Genomic DNA, 20,000 nt, shown 5'->3' on the forward strand with positions numbered 1-20,000 from the left:
GGGGACTGAGTGTGGACTGCAGACCCATGAGTATGACACACACAGAAACACAACTCGAAACGACAGCATAGCTAACACACAGAACCACAGAGCTTTCTCTTTCCTGTCAGGTGACGGCTGGATATTTGATCTGGAGACAAATGGATGGACAAAGATGGAGCATCAAAACAAGGACAAACCGCGGTAGGAGAAAACACAGACATGGAGATGAATAGAATAAGATCTAATGATTTGATTCCTCAAGCGCTCTTTGGCTCTGATTTATCAGGCTCTGGCACAGCGCTTGTCAAGGAAGAGACTCGGATGTTGTAGTGTTTGGAGGAAGTCATGATTATATCCTCTTAGTGGACAAAGTGAGTGTTGTGTGCTCCACGGTGTAAAGTATAATTCAGCAAACTTCTGAAACCTGTAACCCTGTCTCAGTGAAGATGATCTGTTTTGCAGGGCCACTGCAACGATGCGCTGGTGTTCCAGACTCAGCCGTACCCGCTGATACGGTAAGAACCGGTGAGCACCGGCGCAACAGGAGCGATGTGCTGATGGACCACAGACTAATGAGGTTTATTTCTGCAGATTATGCCAAGACTTCATTGCAAGCCACGCCAGCACGTTTCAGTCCCAGATTCTCTGTTTACCACCAAAACTGAGGAACGCTGTGAAGAGAAGGACCATTTTCTTCAGAACGAGCAGAAAGTCACAGAATGTGGAATGAGTTGTTTTAAAATAAAACACGGCACACCTGAAAAGGGTTTGTTTAATATTATTAAAATATCTACATTCAGGATTCGAACAACTGAAACAATATTTCACTGTTTTGTGTATAAGCGCTGAAATTGTATTTAGAATCTAATGCAAATGTAGCAGTTTCCTTCTAGGAACAATATATAAATATAAATGAACGCCCCTTTCTGTTCAACGTATGGTTATAGACAGGTAAATGTGTTCCTGGAGGATGGAAACCAGTCGAATTAGTTCAAGTTACATCTGCTTCAAATAAGAATAGTGCACTGATGAGAGCTGCGCGCTCACGCGATGAGCGTCTCGACAGCGTGCGCGCTCTCGCTTATTGTAGCAGGTTTCTATGGTTACAGAGTCGTTGTACTCAACGTAGTTTTCTGTCGATTTAATTTCTTTAAAAAAAGAGCTTAACAGTTCACAATGGATTTCAGCAAACTCGAAGAAATGAATCTGACACGTGATGAAATAAATCGTTTCGGTGAAGCTCTAAAAGACGAGAAGTTCCGCGAGTTACTGAACGAATACGCGACCGAGATCTCAGACCCCGAGAACAAGAGAAGATACGAGGAGGAGATCACACAGCTGGAGAAGGACAGAGGAACGAACGTGCAGTTCATTCACCCCGAAGCTCATCACGTGCTGAAGACCCGAGGAGCACGCGAGAAGCGCTTCATCAATATCTGCTCCAATCAGCTGATCGATAAACCCTCGTTTGAAGCGGGCCGAGACCGAGACGGGAAGACGGGCTTCCACTGGCGCTTACCGTTCAGTCTGACACCGGGCAGACCGGACCGAGACGCCTCCGGGAACAGCTGCGTGATTCATGACGTCATCTTCCACCCAGACGCGCTGCACGCGGCGGAAAACAACAAGAGACTGATGGAGCTGCTCCACAGAACCGCGATCGGAGGCGTCGAGGACTCCTTCCACATCAAGCTGGACAGAAGGAATATAAAGCAGCTGAAAATGAAGTATAAAGGTGTTCCTCAGGCGGCTGTGATCCGCAGACCGATTCCTGGCCACGAGCAGCAGCAGAGCACCAGAGACCTGGAGCAGACCCACACAGAACCAGAACCAGAACCAGAACCAGAACCCGAACCAGAACCCGAACCAGAACCCGAACCAGAACCCGAAGCCTCCTGTGCCGCTCCTCCAGATCATGAGGACTCCAGATCTTCATCATCCAGTCAGCCTACTGAACCACATTACACCGTAAAGTATCGGTCCGTCGTCGATCTGCAGGACTACAGGTGCTCCAGAGACTCGGGGCCCGGGGCCCGACCCACAGACATCATCATCACTGTGTCTTTACCGCTGCTGAGATCTGCGCAGGATGCTGAGCTGCTCGTCCTGGAGCAACGGCTCGTCCTGCAGTCTCACAAACCAGCGTATAAACTAGATCTTCCGCTCTCCTATCCTGTGGATGAAGACAAAGGAGACGCCAAGTTCAACAAAACCAAGAAACAGCTGACCATCACTCTTCCTGTTCAGCCAGTGAGGAGCACAGAATTACAGCAGACCAGATGTGATGAGATGAAGAGGAGCAAGGAGGAGGAGGATCAGACCAGATGTGATGAGATGAAGAGCGAGGAGGAAGATCAGACCAGATGTGATGAGATGAAGAGGAGCGAGGAGGAGGAGGAGGATCAGATCCCTCGCACATCTAATGAGGAGGTTCTGGAGACAGAATTAAACTGCAGTATTGTCAGTCCTTCAGCAGGTGATACAGCCGGACTACAGCAAGAGCCTTTAGCATGTCAGTTAATCGATTTAACGACAGAACCACAGACACCTGATCATTTACAGCTCATCTGCTCTGTGGAAACAGACAATGAAGATGGAACCCACATCAATCGAGCGGTCGACTCACCAAATACAGTATGTGACTATTATATAAAACATTCATGCATGTGTATTTAATATCAAGCCATCAAATTCACTAATCATCAGTTTGAATCTGCTTTTATCTAGTAATGCAGTGGGTGTGATATAGTATAGAGATTACTAATACTAATGTGTAATTGTTACTCTCTTTCCGCAGAAGTGTTCCAGTGAGTCTGAGATCCAAACCCATGTGAAAGCAAACGCTGGAGATGAAGACGTCCATGAAGTGAGCGGCGCCCTGCACACAGAAAACACAGCGAGTGACGCTAATGCATTATTTCCTCACCAGACACTGGACACAGATAATACTGCACTAAACCAGCAACTGAATCACGAGGAGGATCAGAGCTCTTCTCAGGACGAGCCAGAGACGAGACGTTCCTCAGAAGACCACGAGAGCACAGCGGAGGAACCAGCGTCTGCTGACGGAGTCATCTTGAGAGAGATCGAGCGCGACGGCAGAGACGTCTTCATCTGCAGTCACAAGACCTCGGCCGCTCTGTGCTTCCAGAACTCTCTCTGGTCTGATTTGGACTAAACTCTCTGAGCTTACTGATAGCGTGCTATCTCATCATTGGGGTTCTATAGTCATGATAATTCACTTACGTTTAGTTAACTCAAGTTAGATGTTTAAATGTAGAGAAAAATAAAAATCTTTGTTTAGAAATCTACTTATAAAAAGAGACTGATCTTTTGGGGGAATAATTAAATAAAGAAAACTGAGAAAATACAGAAGCCTGTCGTGTGAAATCATGAAATAATTTCTTTGTCAGCTCACTTTTGTTTTAATGACTTTTATTTATTTCACAAAACATGTTGTGATGCTGTAGTTTAAAGGTGTTCTACACAAAACGGTCCCTTAAACATTGAGCTAAAAGAGAAACAACACACAAACACTGAAAACAGATCAGTGTTCGTCCACACGAGAGCGTGATCCTCGCGTCATCATCTCAGATCACGCTGCACGCAGCCGTCCATGAACTCACAGTAACACATGAGCGAGCAGAAGTGCTTCTGCACCGGAGCCTCGGTGCCGCCCATGTTATCCACCAACACTACGGTGTGAGACACCAGGTGCAGGTTCATGCTGACGGCCGTCTGGATGAAGGAGTTCACACAGACCCGGCCGCAGTCGCACGCTTTAGAGAAGTCCAGCTGGTGACACAGGTGCAGCGGCACGACGTGAGGACCGTGTGGGATTCTGACAGAGAAGACAAGAACAGGTTAGAAACCGAGCGTGACATCAGCAGACTGGCGTCTGTGTAAGCAGCGGAGCGAGCCTCACCTGAGCTCCAGCACGGCGCGGGACGCCAGCTCCTGCAGCGTCAGCGGGAACGTGAGGTGCATCGTGTGCTCCAGAGCGTTGGCTTGAGAGAACGGGTTTCCAAACAGGTCCAGGTTCTCCAGGCACAGTTTTCTGAAGCTGGCAGGAAGTACGGTGAGCTGGTTGTGAGCGGCGGACAGGAAGCGCAGCTTGGAGAGCCGACCGATGTGGAAAGGCAGCCGCGAGAGTTGTTATCGTCCAGTTTGAGGTTGACCAGCTGCTGCAGCTGACAGAAGCGAGCGGGCAGGACCTGCAGCTGGTTCTGACTCAGGTCCAGATGCTGGAGCGACGTCTGCAGGGTCGAGGAGCACAGGCCGTCGCTGAAGCTCTCCAGGTGGTTGTTGTGGAGAATCAGCTCTGCGAGGCAGCTCAGGTCACCGATGGTGGAGGGCAGCTTCTTGATGTGGTTGTTGCTGAGGTCCAGCCGGCGCAGGGCTCTGAGGGTCAGCATGCGCATGTCCACACGGGTCAGTCTGCAGTACGACACCTGCAGCTGCTCCAGAGAACACGGGAAGCTGGACGTGAGCGGATAGTCCTTCTTCGACAGAATGCTGAGCTTCTTCTTGGGTTTCTCCACATCACGGGCGCGGGCCGGGCCGAGGGCCGACAGAGGGAGCGAGTCCGTGTCACTTCCTCTGTGAGCCAGACGAGCGGCGGAGAGGAAGCTCTTCAGGCTGCTGATGTCGGCCTGAAACACACACACGTCAAGCACTAGCCTTCATGGAAAACATTCATATCTTCAGCTTTTTAATAGCGTCAGTATTCTATTTATGTAAAACCAGGTCTGTGTAGGAACTAGAGCGAGGCAGCAGATATTCCCTCGACATCAGAGAACACGGTCAGGCTACAGAGTTTTAAACTTGATCCTGACACATTATAATCACCTACCCAGAAGCTAAAAATGGAATAAATGGCTCAAGTAAAGCAGGAATCAGCACAGTGACAAAAAAAAGCAGATATCAATCCAGATTATTACTGTATTATATTTGCAGCTGAAGACTGGAAGAGATGCTCACTATAGCAAAGAAAGAAATATTACAAAGTAGTTGACTCAAAGAGAATCAGAGAATACGAAGTACCAATCACTATCTTTATCTTTTATCAGCTGCCACGGTGCCTAATATCAGTCTGCTGGCTGCTAACTGCACTTTGGATGGAATGTATGATGCATTTATTTTAACCCCTTTCTCCAGCAGAAATGAAAGCACGTCTTTACTTTACTCAGACAGATGTCAATCGCAGGCTCCTTCAGTCGAACCGTGGCTTTGCCTTCTTCCACGAACCAGGTGAAGAACTTCTCGATGTTGTCCTTCAGCTGCAGAGAAACACACAGAGACTCAGGAGCTGATCACATCTGATCCAGACACACAGAAGGAGAGAGAGCCTGCCTTGTATCGGGCTCCGCTGCGGTCTTTGGCGGTGCAGATGAGCAGAAACAGGCCGCTGCTGCTCGGGTTCCGGTCCAAGTGTTTCCCGATGGACAGAACCGCACGGCGCGATCTGCCGTTCCTCCGCAGCCCCAGCGACGGTAACGCGCGGTTAACGACCTCCACATCACACTGCAGCCTCATCCTTGACCTACACAACACCCGCCCGTGAGACAGCACCGACGGACACACCGAGCTCGGGTTCGGGTCAATGCTAGTCTCGAACGATCAGGATACGGCAGGATGTTTTGCATAAAAAGTGATGGATTCCTCCATTAAACGTCGACCAATATATCGTGTGTGAATACTGGACTGGTATCTAGTTCCGGACACTAACTGTTTAGTCGTTATTTGCTTGGTAACGTTAAATAAACTCTGACTGAAAAAAGTACAACGGACCCGAGGTTCTGAGGCACTCTCGCTGCTCTGTTCTTCCGTTCGAATCGATTAATTAGCACATCAGCAGATCCATAGTAAGGCCAAACTTTTAAGGAATGATTAAAACCACTCACCTGGAAACATAACACGGTTAGATCGTGTTAAAACAACACTCTTTAACGACGCTTTCGCTAACAGGCTGTTGCGTAACGCGCGCTTCTTCGCGCCGCGCATGCGCAGTGAACACTCACGGTTGACCTCACTACTATGGCGGCGTAACTTTACCAGAAGGTATTTCCGGTGAGGCCTTTATGCATTAAAATTGAGTTTTAATTCATGTGAGCATCGCAGCTCATGACAAGCTACTTTCCATGACTCAGTCGCTTGACCCACAGAAGTGAAAAGATTACTAGTTTTCATTCGTGTGAGTAGTTTTCAGTTATTATTCTCATCTGTAGAGGTGAGCGCGCATCAGCTGCTCGACCAAAACAACACGATCTCGTGTGACTGATTCCTGAAGATTCACTCGATTTACATTGATCAACATTGCTGACTATTTATAAATTCAAACAGTCATTTGATCTGTGCTGAAGACGACTCGTGTAACATACACTGGCCGCATGAAGCTCTGTAGAGAAGTTATCTTTTAAATTCCTGGAAAACATCGGACATGGACTTCCTGTTATTGCTATAAGTGTGTGCGTGTGTGTTGACATCGGTAAAGCCACCTGCAGATAAATGAAAGATGTGCTGCACGTTAGATGTTTGATCAGTAACAGGTAAATCTTCTACTAGTGACTGCGTGACATGGAAGAAGATCTGGTACCACACATGGAGGATGAGGATGATGAAGATGAAGATGAGTTTGAGTGGGCTGCAGGTCAGGAGGAGGACGGAGAGCTGGACTGGCTGCAGGAGGTGTTTGTGTCCAGACAGAGTCCAGCCGAGCGCAGCGGACACATCGCAGTCACTGACGGCAGCTGTATGTTCGTATGGGGAGGATATAAGGTGTGTTTATTCATATTTAAGGTCCATCGCACTCACATTTACCTTATCATCACACTTTCCCAGCTAACTGTTCTGAAGGTCTCCGTGTAAAGACGTCTGTATGTTTTCAATGTGGTTTTATCAGAATGCGGACACTGAAGCTGCTGAATTCACTGACTTGTATTTGCCGAAGAACGAAATCTGGATCTACAACATGGAGACGGGAAGATGGTAAAGCCCTGTGCTGTCACACCAGCTGAACACACGAGAGTTTGACGCCGCTAACAGTGTTCTCTTGCAGGAGAATGAAGCGCTCGGAGGGTGACGTGCCGAACTCGATGTCGGGCAGCTGCGGCTCGTGTGTGGACGGTGTTCTCTATCTGTTCGGCGGTCATCAGGCTCGAGGAAACACTAATCTGGTGAGTCCTTCTCCTGAAGCGAGACACCAGACAGCTGTGAGTCTCTGAGAGATACAGATGTTGGCTTGTGCTCCGTGGTGTCCCGCAGGTTTACCGTCTGCCGCTGAGAGCGTCTGTGCTCCGCTGGGAGAAGATGAGCGATCTGACCGGCCTGGCGCCGACCTGTAAAGACAAGCTGGGCTGCTGGGTCTACAGAAACCAGTACGTGCTCTTCAAACAGAGAGGATCTTATCAGCGGATGCCTTGACTTTGCTCCAGCTGTTTGTGTTGTTTCCACAGGCTGGCGTATTTTGGGGGCTACGGCTACATAGCGCAGCCCGGTCACAGAGGAACGTTTGCACTCGATGAAAACTCATTCATGGTGAGTCCGTCTCGTCCCGTCTTCAGCAGTCACGTGTGACACGAGTGTGATGAGAAATGTGATGTGCTGTGTCTTCAGGGGAACCACGCGGGACGAGGCTGGAACAACCACATACACATTCTTGATCTCGAGACGTCAGCGTGGAGCCAACCCATCACAAAGGTCTTAACCCTGTACCTCAGGTCTGATGCTGTAGAACTGGTGTGATCTGGTTCAAACGCTGTGTGTGTGTTTGTGTGTGTGTGCAGGGAGACGCTCCGTCACCACGAGCCGCTCACGCCTGCGCCAGCATCGGAAACAGAGGTTACATCTTCGGAGGCCGATACATGGTGTGTGTGTGTGTGTGTGTGTGTGTGCAGCACTCATCTGTCCATTATTAGACTAGAGTCATCTTTGTGTTCTAAAGCTGAGTCTTCTGCACCACAGGATCATCGGCTGAACGATCTGTACTGCATCAACATGGACACGTGGGAATGGAGTGAGATGTATGTTCAGGGTGTGTATAGCGGAGGAATCCTCCGTCTGTGGGATGTGCTGATCCGCTGGTGTTTGTTTCAGGTGTGTTCCTCAGCACGGTCCGCTCGGCCGCTCGTGGCACTCCTTCACTCCGGTGTCAGCGGATCACATCTTTCTGTTTGGAGGCTTCACCACCGACAGAGAAACACTGAGTGAGTGACACAGCTTCACCTGAACACACACACACACACACACACACACACACACACACACACGCTTCAGTCAAGTGTTTGTTTTGCAGGCGATGCCTGGCTTTACTGCGTCAGTAAGAACGAGTGGAAACCGTTTAAACACGAGCACACAGAGCGGCCAAGGTGCGTCTGACACTCGTCTCGATCAGTGTGTGTTTGCCGTCTCACTGATGCTGATGTATGTGTGTGTGTGTGTCTTCTGCAGACTGTGGCACACGGCGTGTCTAGGTCCCGATGGGGAAGTGTTCGTGTTTGGAGGATGTGCCAATAATCTTCTCTCACATCAACAGGCCGTGAGCAAAACATCAAGATCTACTCCCTTATAATTAGCAAAAAGCTACTAATGCATGGTTTAATGAAGAACTCCAGCGCTAGCGAGTAGAAAACACATGCTCTGTAGTTCAGAACAATACTCATTTGTAGTTTTGAGACACATAAAATCAGTTTAAAGATCAATCCCTGTATTTGTGCGTCTTCCTGCTGCATCTGAATCTGTTCTCGCTCTTGTATTCACAGGCTCACAGCAACGAATTACTGCTTTTCACTGTTCAGCCCAAATCACTGGTCAGGTGAGTGATTTCCCCCAAGCCTCACACTTACGGTCTCGGGCGCTCTCTGAAGTGTGTTTGTATGGTGTGGACGTCCAGGTTGTGTTTCGACGCTGCGGTCCTGCATCAGAAGCGTCTGGAGCACATGTGGGACGTCCTGCCCAGCGCCCTGCTGCATCGCCTCAAACAGAGAACCACGGCAGACTCCTAGAAGACAATCACATCCCCACCGGGACAAGAGGAGCTGCGCCGAAACAAACCTGAGACTTTTATGAAGGTTTAGTGTCTCATCTCACACGGATTGGGAAAGTCAGTGTCATTTAAGAGTGTAGCAGAAAAACATTTATTCCACTGGACGACAGATATGATGCCTGATTTGATTTCAGCAGTTTTATCTACATTTATTAATATCACATCTGCATTAAAAACGTCAAACACTGGTCCGTGGTCTTTTTTTGTCGCCAGAGTGTTTCAGTTTTCCAAACTATAACCAAACGATCAGCACTTCCTGTATATAATCAGCTGTTGGGGAATGAAGTCAGAGTAATGTACTGCATCTGTTCAAGATGATCTGACATGATTCAGCACAACTCTATTCCTGATGAGGATTTGTACAAAGCTTACATTTTGTATTGTTTCTTCCAACATGGAAAATAAATGGTGGCACATTCACATTTATAAAGTTATTTTTATTGATTTGTTATTAAATGCATGGATTGAAGGAAATTATTTACTTGCAAAAACAAAAATTTGAAGCTTAAACTGTTCTCTGGTATACAATATAAGGTAAATATTCAGAAGGCGACTGAAAGCGTTGTGTGATGTGCTCTCAGCAGAAATCATCCAGAATCCAGAGCTTCACTTCTTCTTCGCTGCTAACAGGTTTGGAGCAGAAACCTTGACCTTCCCAGGCATGTTTCTGGACAGATCTGTGTCCTGTAAAACAGCAGCGTTTCATGATCTGACGTCACACAGCATCCGTTCAACGCTCAGACTCAGGAAACATCAGCTTCTAATACCTTTATGCTCCTGAATAAATCCTTCTCTCGAGCGCTGGTGTCTTTCCCTCGGACGAAGCTCATCACGGCGGTGCGGGCGGCTGCGGTCACACATCACACTCAGTACATTTACAGACAGAGTTATAACACTGAACTTCTACAGTAACACCATCTTTACCTTTCCCCTTTTTCTGAGTGCCTGGAGTTAGTTTGACTTTGTACCTGGAGTGAAGACATAGTTTTTATAGCTCCGAGGTGATGATGTTAATCAGGATCTGATCAGTGTTTGTTGGGAACGTACTTGTAGTTGGAGAGCGCCATGTACGGAGCACACACCGGCACCGCGAACATCAACACATCGTCCAGATGAGGCAGACCGGTCAACGAGTCCAGGATGTTTTCAGCATCCTAGGATGAGAAGATTTCAATCAGTAATGAGTCATTGGTGATTGTGTTTGTTTAATTAAAAATCATGATTAAAACAACGTAAATTTGATCAATCTTGCCAATTAATCAGCAGAACCGAACGCTAATTTAAGTAAATGCACTTCAATTTTAAAGTGTCCTGATGATCACTGCGATCACTGGCCAATAGAAACAGTTTCTGTTTTAATATTGATCTTAAATAAAAGACAAGATTTGATCTGTTTATCTAACTTCAAAGAACTATAAAACCCACGGTTCTTCTCCACAGATTTACAGAAGGGAGATAAATTGAGTTGTGGGTGTCAGGATCCACCGGAGCTACTGTTGTGAAGCTTCTATTAATTAAAGTCAGGATACTGGGACCAAGAATATCACAAATGTTCTTTACTAATCTTGATGGAATAACACACCTAACACAGTTTGCAGGTTATAATCGCCCAACTAGCTCAGATAGACAGTTAAGATGAACGAACACTTTACACTGATGCTTCTCTTCTTCTCAGACGGCTGAAGGCTTTCAGATCAAGACACACATGATTGACGGTGGAGGCAGGAAGTTTAAATTCCTCTTCCTGTTTAGTGTGTGCACTCACCTCAGCAACAGGGTTCTCCACGTCCTCCGTCTCCTGCAACACAATCACACGCTCTTCATTCACAGATCACACATCTACAGTTCTTCATGTGTCAGAGATCAGATCCTGAACCCGTGCTCGCACCTTGACGTCTGGATCTGCTTCTGATGGATCTTCAGCTTCAGCATCTTCCTTCTTCTGCACGAGGATTTCAGCTTTGGGCTTCACGACTTCTTTCTGTTGAGCTTGAGGTTTCTTTACTGCCACTTCTTTCATTTTTCCTTTCTTGCCCTTCTTTACCTTTTCCTCTTTACTGGATCCTGCAGACTGTTTTCAGTGAGTGTGAACGACAGATGCATTTCTGTATGTGTGTGTGTGTGTGTGCGTGAACGTGTGTGTCTGTGTGTGTGTGTGTGTGCGTGAGGGTGTGTGAGTGTGTCTGTGTGAGTGTGTGTGTGTGTCTGTGTCTGTGTTTGTGAGTGTGTGTCTGTATGTGTGTGTGTGTGTGTGTGTGCGTGAACGTGTGTGTCTGTGTTTGTCTGTGTGTGTGCGTGAGTGTGTGTGAGTGTGTCTGTGTGAGTGTGTGTGTGTGAGTGTGTGTTTGTGTGTGTGTGAGATGTTCAGGTACTGGATCTCAGGAGAGGATCTTACCCCCAACAGCTTCATCATGATCTCTCGGTCCTCTTCATCCTGGTCTTTGTATTTGTCCTTCATCTTCTTCAGTTTGTTCTGGGAAAAGCAGTCAAAGCGTCATCATGTGACACGTGAACACGTGACTGTATGTTACATGTGAAGTGGTTTATAACCTTCTGTCCTCTCTTCAGCGGCTGATTGGCCGATCCGTTGCTGCACGCCTGCGTCACGCTGGGAGCTTCCGGAGGTTTGGAGTCGGATTCCTCCGGATCATCCGTGTTCTCCGGCTTCTGCTTCTTCTTCATGTTCCTGACGACAGCGATGGCAGATTTACTGGTTCAGCTGATCTAACGGTCTTTAACTCTTAGTATTCAGTGTTACAGCTCTGACTGCACTGTCAGATTAGAATAGAAACAGAACGCTTCTGAATAATGACTGTCTTCTGTAGAGCTGCTTTACAGCTGAAATGAGTTTGTTTCATAGTTAACTTATTGAAACAGGAACTATTAGCTTTTCTTGACACTTAAAGTGGTTTACAGGATATTAAAGGTTATATTAAGGGTTAAATGAATAATTGAATTAAAGATTGAGTTAAATGATGACACCAGTTTCCTCTCATATGTGATGGAGTGTGCCTCACTGATTCTGTGTATCTGTGTTGTGAAGGACAGGTGACTGGTGTCTCTAGCGGCTCACCTGCGCTGTTTGGCCGTCAGGTGCTTCTTCCCTTGAGTCTCTGTGTTCACCTGCAGCACAGACGCATCTGTTAACCCTCGCTTGACCTGAAGCAGTGTCACATGACCTGACCGTCTCTAACTCACCTGATGGGAATCGTCCTGTTTGAAAGCGTGGCTCTGAAGAGTCCTGTGGAGAGAGACAGACGGACTCTAAACATCCGCTGGTTTCACACGGCTGGAGAACAGAGAGAGGTGTGAGCGTCACCTGTTGGGCTGCAGGTGAGACAGTGAGATGCTGGTGTCTGGAAAACTGATCTCGCTCTGATCTTCTTCTTCTGCTGCGTTCTCTTCCTCGGCCGGCTGCTCGTCCGTCTCGCTGCACCTCTGCTCCTCGTCCTCGTCTCTGATGTTCGTCTCACATGAGGTCATCTCATCTGGCGTCCCGCTGGACTCCCGCCGCTCCTCGCCCTCGTTCCCACTGTCCTCATCTGAGACACAATCAACCACAGAGCGTCTGATCATCTGACAGAAGGCTGGACACTGATGAGGATGTTTGTGAACGTGTGCTGAACCTAAGAGTTCTTCTCCTTCCTCCAGGAGATCCGCGGTGCTGGAGGTCACGTCCTCTTCCTCCTCATCCACAGTCTTCGTCTTCCTCTCTCCACGATGCCTAAAAACACTCTGATCATCGACCTACAATCACAGATGCAGAGAGACTGGAGAACTGAAGGAGTGACATCACGAGTGTTGATCACATGAGCGCTGATCACTCACGATCTCTGAACTCTCAGCTTGACTGCACAGACACTATCAGAAGAGAACTATAATAATAATAATAATAATAATAATTCATCACATTTATATAACGCTCTTCATTATCAGGGGGTATCTCCTCATGCACCACCAGAACTGAACTGACTTTAACTGAAATGCTTACTATTGTCCTCCAAACACTGTTCTACAGCAGAATTTGTATTAATTTGCATTATTAACACACTATTTTCTTGTTTATCACTGTAAATCTGCTTTGACACAGTCTGTACTGTATAAAGCGCTACACAAATAAGACTTTCCCTGCCATTGAGGGAATGTCCATCTTCCTGGAAGTGTTTTCAGTGTTATACAGTAGGAGGCGCTATTACACATCTTCTGAAGGAGCACTGACTCTGGATCCTAACACCGTGAAGAAGAAGCAGGAACAATGATGGCAGGTGCACATGTAAACGTGCGTCTATCTTTCTCAAGCAGAAGAGCTTGGAGTGTTTACAATCATCCGGGTTTGAATCACGCTCAAATTGATTTGATTTTGATAATTGATATTTGCACTGAAGCTGGCAGGCGGCTACGGTAAGAGCGTGACGTGTGACTATGATGGGATTGTTTTGTGTCAGCGACGTCTTTACCTTAAACAGAAACCCAAAGCCCATGATCAGATACGAAGGAGGCAAAAAGTTTTTCTTCCCTGTTGAAAAGTGACACAAAACATCAATTGTTTCATTTTGCAAACTTTTAAACAAGATATGAAGCAACTGTAGTTTTGGTCGTGTGATCCAGACACTAATATATTCATATCTCCGTGTAATGAAGCTGAACTCCCGGACGAACGCTGCACAGTAATATTCACCTCTGATCATGAAGCTGCCCGTGGTCAGATATTCTCCTGTCGGAGCGGTTTTGGACACCTGTGTGACAGGAAGCACATGAGCGTCTGAACTCAGCGACACCGGCTTGTGTGTGTGTGTGTGAGAGTGAGAGTGTGTGTGCGAGAGTGTGTGTGTGTGAGAGTGTGTGTGTGTGTGTGTGTGTGAGAGTGTGTGTGTGTGTGTGTGTGTGCGCGACTGTGTGTGTGTGTGTGTGTGTGTGTCGCTCACCTGATGATGGTGAACCCACCACGCGCTGGTGATCACTTTAGCGTCCCACGCGGCGCTGTAGCACACGGCCATGGTCCCGGCCTCGGTGAGCGTCCGCGGAGGAACAGCTTCGCCTGAGAAACAGAAACACACTCCGTCACAGATCCTGAAGTGTGTCTGAAAGAGTTTCTCACACAAACATCACGACACGGCTCTGACTCCTGGAGGACACAAGCATTGTGTCAATGTTCGGAGAGACACCTGATCAGAATCACTTCAGAGGTTTCTATGAATGAAAATGTCTGCTCTGAACAAATGTTTTCTTAGTTCAGGACAATCTCCTCGTCTGAATCTGACAAACATCAGCTGCGGTTCCTCACCGGACGGGTTCTTGATCACGCAGCTCGTGGCTCCGTGCAGATCGGCGTGAACGTAAACATCCCCTGAGGAAACACATGGCACCACACGATTCAGAGAAACTCAAAGCCACAGCAAAGCATCATTGGAGCAGAGGAGGCGTGGGTCTGACCTGCTCTCAGGTAGCGCTTGACGATCATCTCGTTCTGCTGCTGGTCTCGTCCGGCGATGACCAGGTAGTTCTCAGAGCTGACGAACCACAGAAACTTCTCAAACCTGAACACAGACGTGCTGGATCAGAGAAACACACTCAACACACGAGCGGATCGACGGATGTTTGTCTTTACCAGTACACCTTCCTGGCCTTCTGGATGCTGGTCACGGTCTGCACTTCTTTCAGTGTCTGTTTGGTCTTTTTCTCAGCAGATTTGAAGGCCTTGAGTGGAGACAAACACAAAGCACACATTTAACAAACCTGCAGCCGAGACTAAACTCACGTGGTCCACCGCGAGTCACGTGTCTGCTCACTTTCTGTGCTGCTTCCACAGTTTTCTGCTCTTTCTTAGCCGCATTTCTCTTGCTGTCGTAATACCTGACGAGAGATTGATATTTCAGTAAAGGTGTCAGACACGAGCATCACATCTGATCGCAGGATCATGGGTAAACTCACTTCTTTGCATTGGCATAGGCCGAGAGATTCAGATCGACGTCCACCAGAACCGGTTTGTCCTTGTCGAATTTTCCTTTCTGTCTTTTGTCTTTGTTCTTACCCTTTTTCCCCGTCTGTGCTTCTGATGTCTCCGCAGGCTTCCTGGCGTCCGTGTCTTCTGCTTCTCCTTCCTCTGAACCAGCGTACGGGTTTCTGAAAGGGAGACGAGGATCCAGTCAGACGAAGACATCATGAAGAGGAATCTGATGCTGTGTGTGGAAGCGCTCACTTCAGGAGCATGGTGATGTGATTGCTCTGCAGCTTGAGCTCTTTAATGGCACAGGCCACAGGATCTCCGGCCGCCTGAGCCTCCTTCACGATCTGACCGATCTCGGCCCAGTCCACCTGATTGGCCAGAGCGCTGCGCACCACCTGAAGAGCTCGGTCCACTATGTGAAGGTTCATCTCCACCAGCTCTCCCTTCAGACGGTCCACTTCCTACAACAGCAGACAAAACCAGATCTTCTAGAGCAGGGAGACAATCTCAGTTAGTTCTGACACACTCACACACACTCACTCATGCATACTCACACACACTCACTCATGCATACTCACACACACACTCACTCATGCATACTCACACACACACACACTCTCTCTCTCTCACACACACACACACACACTCTCTCTCTCTCTCTCTCTCTCTCACACACACTCTCTCTCTCTCACTCTCACACACACACTTTAGCTGGATCAGGTGTGTGTAATTAGGGTTGGAGCTAGACTCTGACCCTGTTCTAGTGGAGTATATTCACAGTTTAGAGACTATATGACAGTGAAGTGAGTCATGACACAAACACTGTTTAACTGTAGCTCTCTGTCTGCGTGACCTGAGCCTGATGAAGCGCCTCCAGCCGCTGCTCGTGATCTCGTCTCACGTTGTCCAGCTTCTTCAGCGCGTGCTTCTCCTGCTGCAGCGCTTTCACGTCCAGCTTCTGACTCTCCATCTTAGAGAAGAACTCATCGACTGCCTGAGATCCAAACCAGACGCCGAGACACACAGACGAAAGAAGACTGCGTTCTTAACTCTTTTCACAAAAACAGCCTTGAATAGTTCTGCTCTAAACCACTAGAAATATCTGCTTCTGTGCCTTCTGACCACACGGCAAACACTGCTCTTCTTCCTCGGTGGGTTTGCCTTGTTTTCAGATGATTAAATCAAGATACGTTTGGAGAAGCACAGTGACAGAAAATAAGAAGTCTTGTTCTCTGCAAAACTGATCAACATGGAGTGGGTTTATGATTAAAACATCAAAAATCTGCTAATAGAGTTAGAAAAATAAATTAATTCAAAAGGAAAGTTTTCTGACCTCACCGACAGATATTTGTTATTGTTTCAATCATAATCTCACTTAATTTTGTACAATTTGTCAAGAATTTATTTACATTAGCATCAGTAAAGATGTCTTGATTTTAGGGTTAGGGTTAGATATTTGTAAAACAAGACAAAGATTCAGAGGAAGACAAGTCTTAGTTTAAATGAATGTTTATGATACCTATATATATATATTTTTAAATGAGAAACATCTTGCCGATTCTGATTTAGGCCATTAACACACGAGCACAAACCTTGTTAAAAGACTCTAACTCAACAGAGCGGCTTTTTTCATGCTGACAAAACAGAAATGGATGAAATTCTTCATATCTGTTAAACAACAGAGGATTCATTATTGCACAGTAAAGCTCTGTTTATCAACAGTGTTATGAATATGATGGAGGAAAGAAGATCATCATACGTCAGCAGCTCTTCCTCAGCTTCATCTGGACACATGCTGGGCTTCTTCTCACTTTTCTGAATGATGTAGCCCTGAGAGTGGACAGACGTGAACAGACGAGCGTTCAGACACAGGTTAGGAGTATGTTCTCTTCATCGTTCATAAGACACACTCACTCTTCCGCTGAAGTTGGCCGTTTTCTCCATATAGTCTTCAGCCATCTGCAAGGCCTCCAGGATCTTCGGACTTACTGCAAAAGACAAAGTGACCATCTGATTGCTTCTGGACCTTCTCAAAGCGGTGCCTGCACTGGTACATGATGTTCAGGAGGATTTTACCCTGCGTGACTTCAGACTGGCTGTCCACTTTACAGAGGCCTGGTAACCCGACCGCCATGAGACAGTGTTCGATGAGCGAGCCGCCGTACGCTGCACAAACACACAACATGATCAGCACAGCCTGTGTGTGTGTGTAACAGTCCTTTACAATGACACATAAAGCACGTGACATACGCAGGTGAGGATTCAGAATCCTTTTCACTTGTTCTCCGCTCTGAGCTGCAGACAGGATCTCCGTGAGCCTGAGAAGAGAAACACGAGCCGTGGTCATCCGTCATGATAAACACACAGCTGTACACGCGTGTGGCGTGACGTGTACCTGGCCAGGCTGATGAGCGGCTCCTGCGGTCTGGCGTTCTCCACGGGATACCGCTCCCTCACAGCGATCTTCACGTCCTCGGCCTCAGCGGTGCGGAAGCGCAGAAGATTCAGGATCATGAACTGATGGTCCGTCAGGATGATGTTTCCCTGAGAACACACACACACACACACACACACACACACACACACATATATATCAGTGATTCTGGAACGTTCTGCAGCTGCTGTGTGTGATGGTAACTCAGTTGTTGTCAGGGACAGTGTTGATGAAGTGAATGAAGCTCTTACTCGGTCGTACAGCTCCAGGATCAGATGATACGCTGCCTCGTCCGATCCGAACTGAATGTCCACGATTCTGTCCACACCCAGCTGCTTGACGTGCACCAGACGCCTGGACTTCAGGTGCTTCCGACACTGACAGGATCACACACACACACACACACACACACACACACTCAGTGAAACCAGTTATGGGCTTATGGATTACTGTTAATAATGATGAGATTCTGTACCTTCATGGCGAATCCAGACGGCATCATGTTCTTGGGCCAGTCAAACTCAGTGCAGTGGATCCTGATGCCAGACTCGATCAACAGCACCGCTTTACAGTCCGGCCTGAGACACAGCATCACACACGTGTGTGTCATACATACAGCATCACACATTTATAGCTTACTGTACTTCAATTCTGTCTCTTCCCCACAAGTGTTGTCAGTAAAGAAGTGTGTGTGTGTGTGTGTGTGTGTGTGTGTGTAAGACTCACTTCTGCAGCTTGATCAGGTATGTTTTAGTATCGATGTCATAGACGTTGTTGACTCTCATCCCGACACACCTGTGAACACACACACACACACGCATCATCATCAGTTTTATTAATACAACAGGTAAACCTGATCACAACAATCACATTACTGACGATATTACAGTTCTTACTTCGCATTGATTTCTGCAATCACCGCCCTAATATCCACCGTGTTAAACCTGCTCTTCATGATTGATTATGAATTATGAAAACAAACTCTAAGTTCACACATCTGACACGACGGGCTCCGCGCTGATTGTGCGCATGCGCATCTGTCTGTCTACGGAAGCCTGTTTGCGTTTTTTCCGGAACGAGCCGTAAATACAATAATTTTACACGATTGAAAAAAAAATCAAACAGAACGATATTTAAACCCGATAATAGTAATAATTATGATGATAATAATAACACAGATGTAAAACACGACGTGGTGATGCGACAGCTGTTCGGTTTATTTATTTAGATTCACGAAACGCGTTGAAATGAGTCTGGAGCGGGAACGCACTCGATCCGAGCACAAGACTCTGTCTCTGTCACACAGAGGTGAGGATTAATCTGAGATATCGATGATATGAATGTGATATTAACGGTGATCGGTGAAGAGCGCGACCTCTGGCTGCGGGTCAGGGTTCAGGCGCGCGTCGTTGCCATGGAGACCGAAGGCGCTGACGCTTCACCGATCGATGAAACGAATCTGTAGCGAATCAAAGCTTGTTTTTGTTCTGATTAAAGGAGAATCAAAGCTTGTTTTTGTTCTGATTAAAGGAGAATCAAAGCTGACATGCGACGGAACGCCTGAGGAATGAACAGTAAGAGCCGCTTCTGTTCGCTCTGCTGATCATCTTTCATGTGTTTCACTCCGATTTACTGTAGATTACAGAACCATCCGGAAGATCGGAGAGGGAACGTTTTCTGAAGTTATGAAGGTCCAGAGTCTGAAGGACGGAAAACTTTACGCCTGTAAAACCATGAAACAACCCATCGAGAGGTATGACGTCACTAGTCACTGACCGTGATCTCCGGGTCACATGTTTAACCCTCGTAGTGTGTGTGTGTGTGTGTGTGTGTGTGTGTGTGTGAGTGTGTGTGTGAGTGTGTGTGTTTGCTCTTGTTTTTGTATCATATCAAGATTCAGGACACAAATCTGTATAATGTCATGGGTATGACACAGGTATTACAAGGAGAGGGTGACTTATGAGGACATAACCCATGTCCCCATTTTTCGAAACGCTTATAAATCATACAGAATTAGTTTTTTTGAGAAAGTAAAAATGCACAAAGTTAAGAGAGTGTGTGTGTATATGTGTGTGTGTGTGGGGGGGGGGGGGGGGTTCAAGTCACCTTTAGTTATATAGCTCTTTTAACAATACAAATTGTAACAAAGCAACTGAACAGCATTCATTAGGAAAACAGTGTCTCAATAATGCAGAATGACAGTTAAAGGCAGTTCATCATTGAATTCAGTGATGTCATCTCTGTTCAGTTTAAATAGTTACTGTGCATTTATTTGCAATCAAGTCAATGATATCGCTGTAGATGAAGTGACCCCAACTAAGCAAGCCAGAGGCGACAGCGGCAAGGAACCGAAACTCCATCGGTGACAGAATGGAGAAAAAAACCTTGGGAGAAACCAGGCTCAGTTGGGGGGCCAGTTCTCCTCTGACCAGACGAAACCAGTAGTTCAATTCCAGACTGCAGCAAAGTCAGATTGTGCAGAAGAATCATCTGTTTCCTGTGGTCTTGTCCTGGTGCTCCTCTGAGACAAGGTCTTTACAGGGGATCTGTATCTGGGCTCTAGTTGTCCTGGTCTCCGCTGTCTTTCAGGGATG

General features: G+C 47.1%; 5 protein-coding genes and 1 pseudogene across 7 annotated transcripts in view; 4 read left to right on the forward strand and 2 right to left on the reverse strand.

The window, feature by feature from the left end:
- LOC113098456 (kelch domain-containing protein 1-like) overlaps positions 1–2,915 on the forward strand; it is a 6,367-nt gene extending 3,452 nt beyond the window's left edge. The window contains exons 9-14 of the mRNA XM_026263545.1: positions 1–30; positions 111–183; positions 269–353; positions 445–497; positions 574–748; positions 2,780–2,915. The exon at positions 1–30 is cut by the window's left edge and continues 80 nt beyond it. Coding sequence (XP_026119330.1) covers positions 1–30; positions 111–183; positions 269–353; positions 445–497; positions 574–712 — 380 coding nt within the window. The 3' untranslated portion in view covers positions 713–748; positions 2,780–2,915. The remainder of the gene's footprint in view (positions 31–110; positions 184–268; positions 354–444; positions 498–573; positions 749–2,779) is intronic.
- On the forward strand, positions 765–2,785 carry LOC113098453 (protein kintoun-like). The gene has a single exon (XM_026263540.1). The coding sequence runs from the start codon at positions 1,159–1,161 to the stop codon at positions 2,656–2,658; it is 1,500 nt and encodes a 499-aa protein (XP_026119325.1). The 5' UTR covers positions 765–1,158; the 3' UTR covers positions 2,659–2,785.
- A 485-nt stretch (positions 2,916–3,400) lies between the features above and the next one.
- LOC113098454 (leucine-rich repeat protein 1-like) lies at positions 3,401–5,982 on the reverse strand (annotated as a pseudogene).
- Positions 5,983–5,984: 2 nt separating this feature from the next.
- On the forward strand, positions 5,985–9,214 carry LOC113098455 (kelch domain-containing protein 2-like). 3 transcript variants are annotated; one of them, XM_026263544.1, is made up of 14 exons: positions 5,985–6,051; positions 6,547–6,759; positions 6,884–6,969; positions 7,040–7,157; positions 7,246–7,358; positions 7,437–7,518; positions 7,597–7,680; positions 7,767–7,847; positions 7,945–8,003; positions 8,077–8,186; positions 8,276–8,348; positions 8,431–8,518; positions 8,742–8,794; positions 8,873–9,214. In XM_026263544.1, the coding sequence occupies exons 2-14, from the start codon at positions 6,559–6,561 to the stop codon at positions 8,982–8,984; spliced, it is 1,260 nt and encodes a 419-aa protein (XP_026119329.1). In that variant the 5' UTR covers positions 5,985–6,051; positions 6,547–6,558; the 3' UTR covers positions 8,985–9,214. The 3 variants fall into 3 exon arrangements, with proteins under 3 accessions (XP_026119329.1, XP_026119326.1, XP_026119328.1); XM_026263541.1 differs by having other exon boundaries at positions 6,029–6,175; XM_026263543.1 differs by having other exon boundaries at positions 6,037–6,469.
- A 227-nt stretch (positions 9,215–9,441) lies between these two features.
- Positions 9,442–18,481, reverse strand: LOC113098450 (nuclear export mediator factor Nemf-like). The gene is made up of 32 exons (XM_026263537.1): positions 18,303–18,481; positions 18,133–18,201; positions 17,882–17,984; positions 17,658–17,783; positions 17,368–17,516; positions 17,223–17,290; positions 17,049–17,138; positions 16,887–16,960; positions 16,732–16,802; positions 16,565–16,640; positions 15,826–15,966; positions 15,225–15,433; positions 14,957–15,148; positions 14,815–14,878; positions 14,634–14,722; positions 14,459–14,562; positions 14,310–14,372; positions 13,951–14,063; positions 13,704–13,761; positions 13,483–13,541; positions 12,652–12,772; positions 12,345–12,567; positions 12,224–12,266; positions 12,099–12,148; positions 11,576–11,711; positions 11,421–11,498; positions 10,914–11,096; positions 10,791–10,823; positions 10,073–10,179; positions 9,950–9,993; positions 9,793–9,872; positions 9,442–9,709 (listed from the first exon to the last, which is right to left on the reverse strand). Exons 1-32 carry the CDS (start codon positions 18,359–18,361, stop codon positions 9,632–9,634), a joined length of 3,153 nt encoding a protein of 1,050 aa, XP_026119322.1. The 5' UTR covers positions 18,362–18,481; the 3' UTR covers positions 9,442–9,631.
- Positions 18,482–18,488: 7 nt separating this feature from the next.
- LOC113098459 (MAPK/MAK/MRK overlapping kinase) overlaps positions 18,489–20,000 on the forward strand; it is a 7,887-nt gene continuing 6,375 nt past the window's right edge. Inside the window, exons 1-2 of the mRNA XM_026263549.1 lie at positions 18,489–18,714; positions 19,045–19,159. Coding sequence (XP_026119334.1) covers positions 18,654–18,714; positions 19,045–19,159 — 176 coding nt within the window. The 5' untranslated portion in view covers positions 18,489–18,653. The remainder of the gene's footprint in view (positions 18,715–19,044; positions 19,160–20,000) is intronic.

Source organism: Carassius auratus, unplaced genomic scaffold (genome assembly GCF_003368295.1).
Source record: "Carassius auratus strain Wakin unplaced genomic scaffold, ASM336829v1 scaf_tig00216561, whole genome shotgun sequence".
NCBI classification, from domain to species: domain Eukaryota; kingdom Metazoa; phylum Chordata; class Actinopteri; order Cypriniformes; family Cyprinidae; genus Carassius; species Carassius auratus.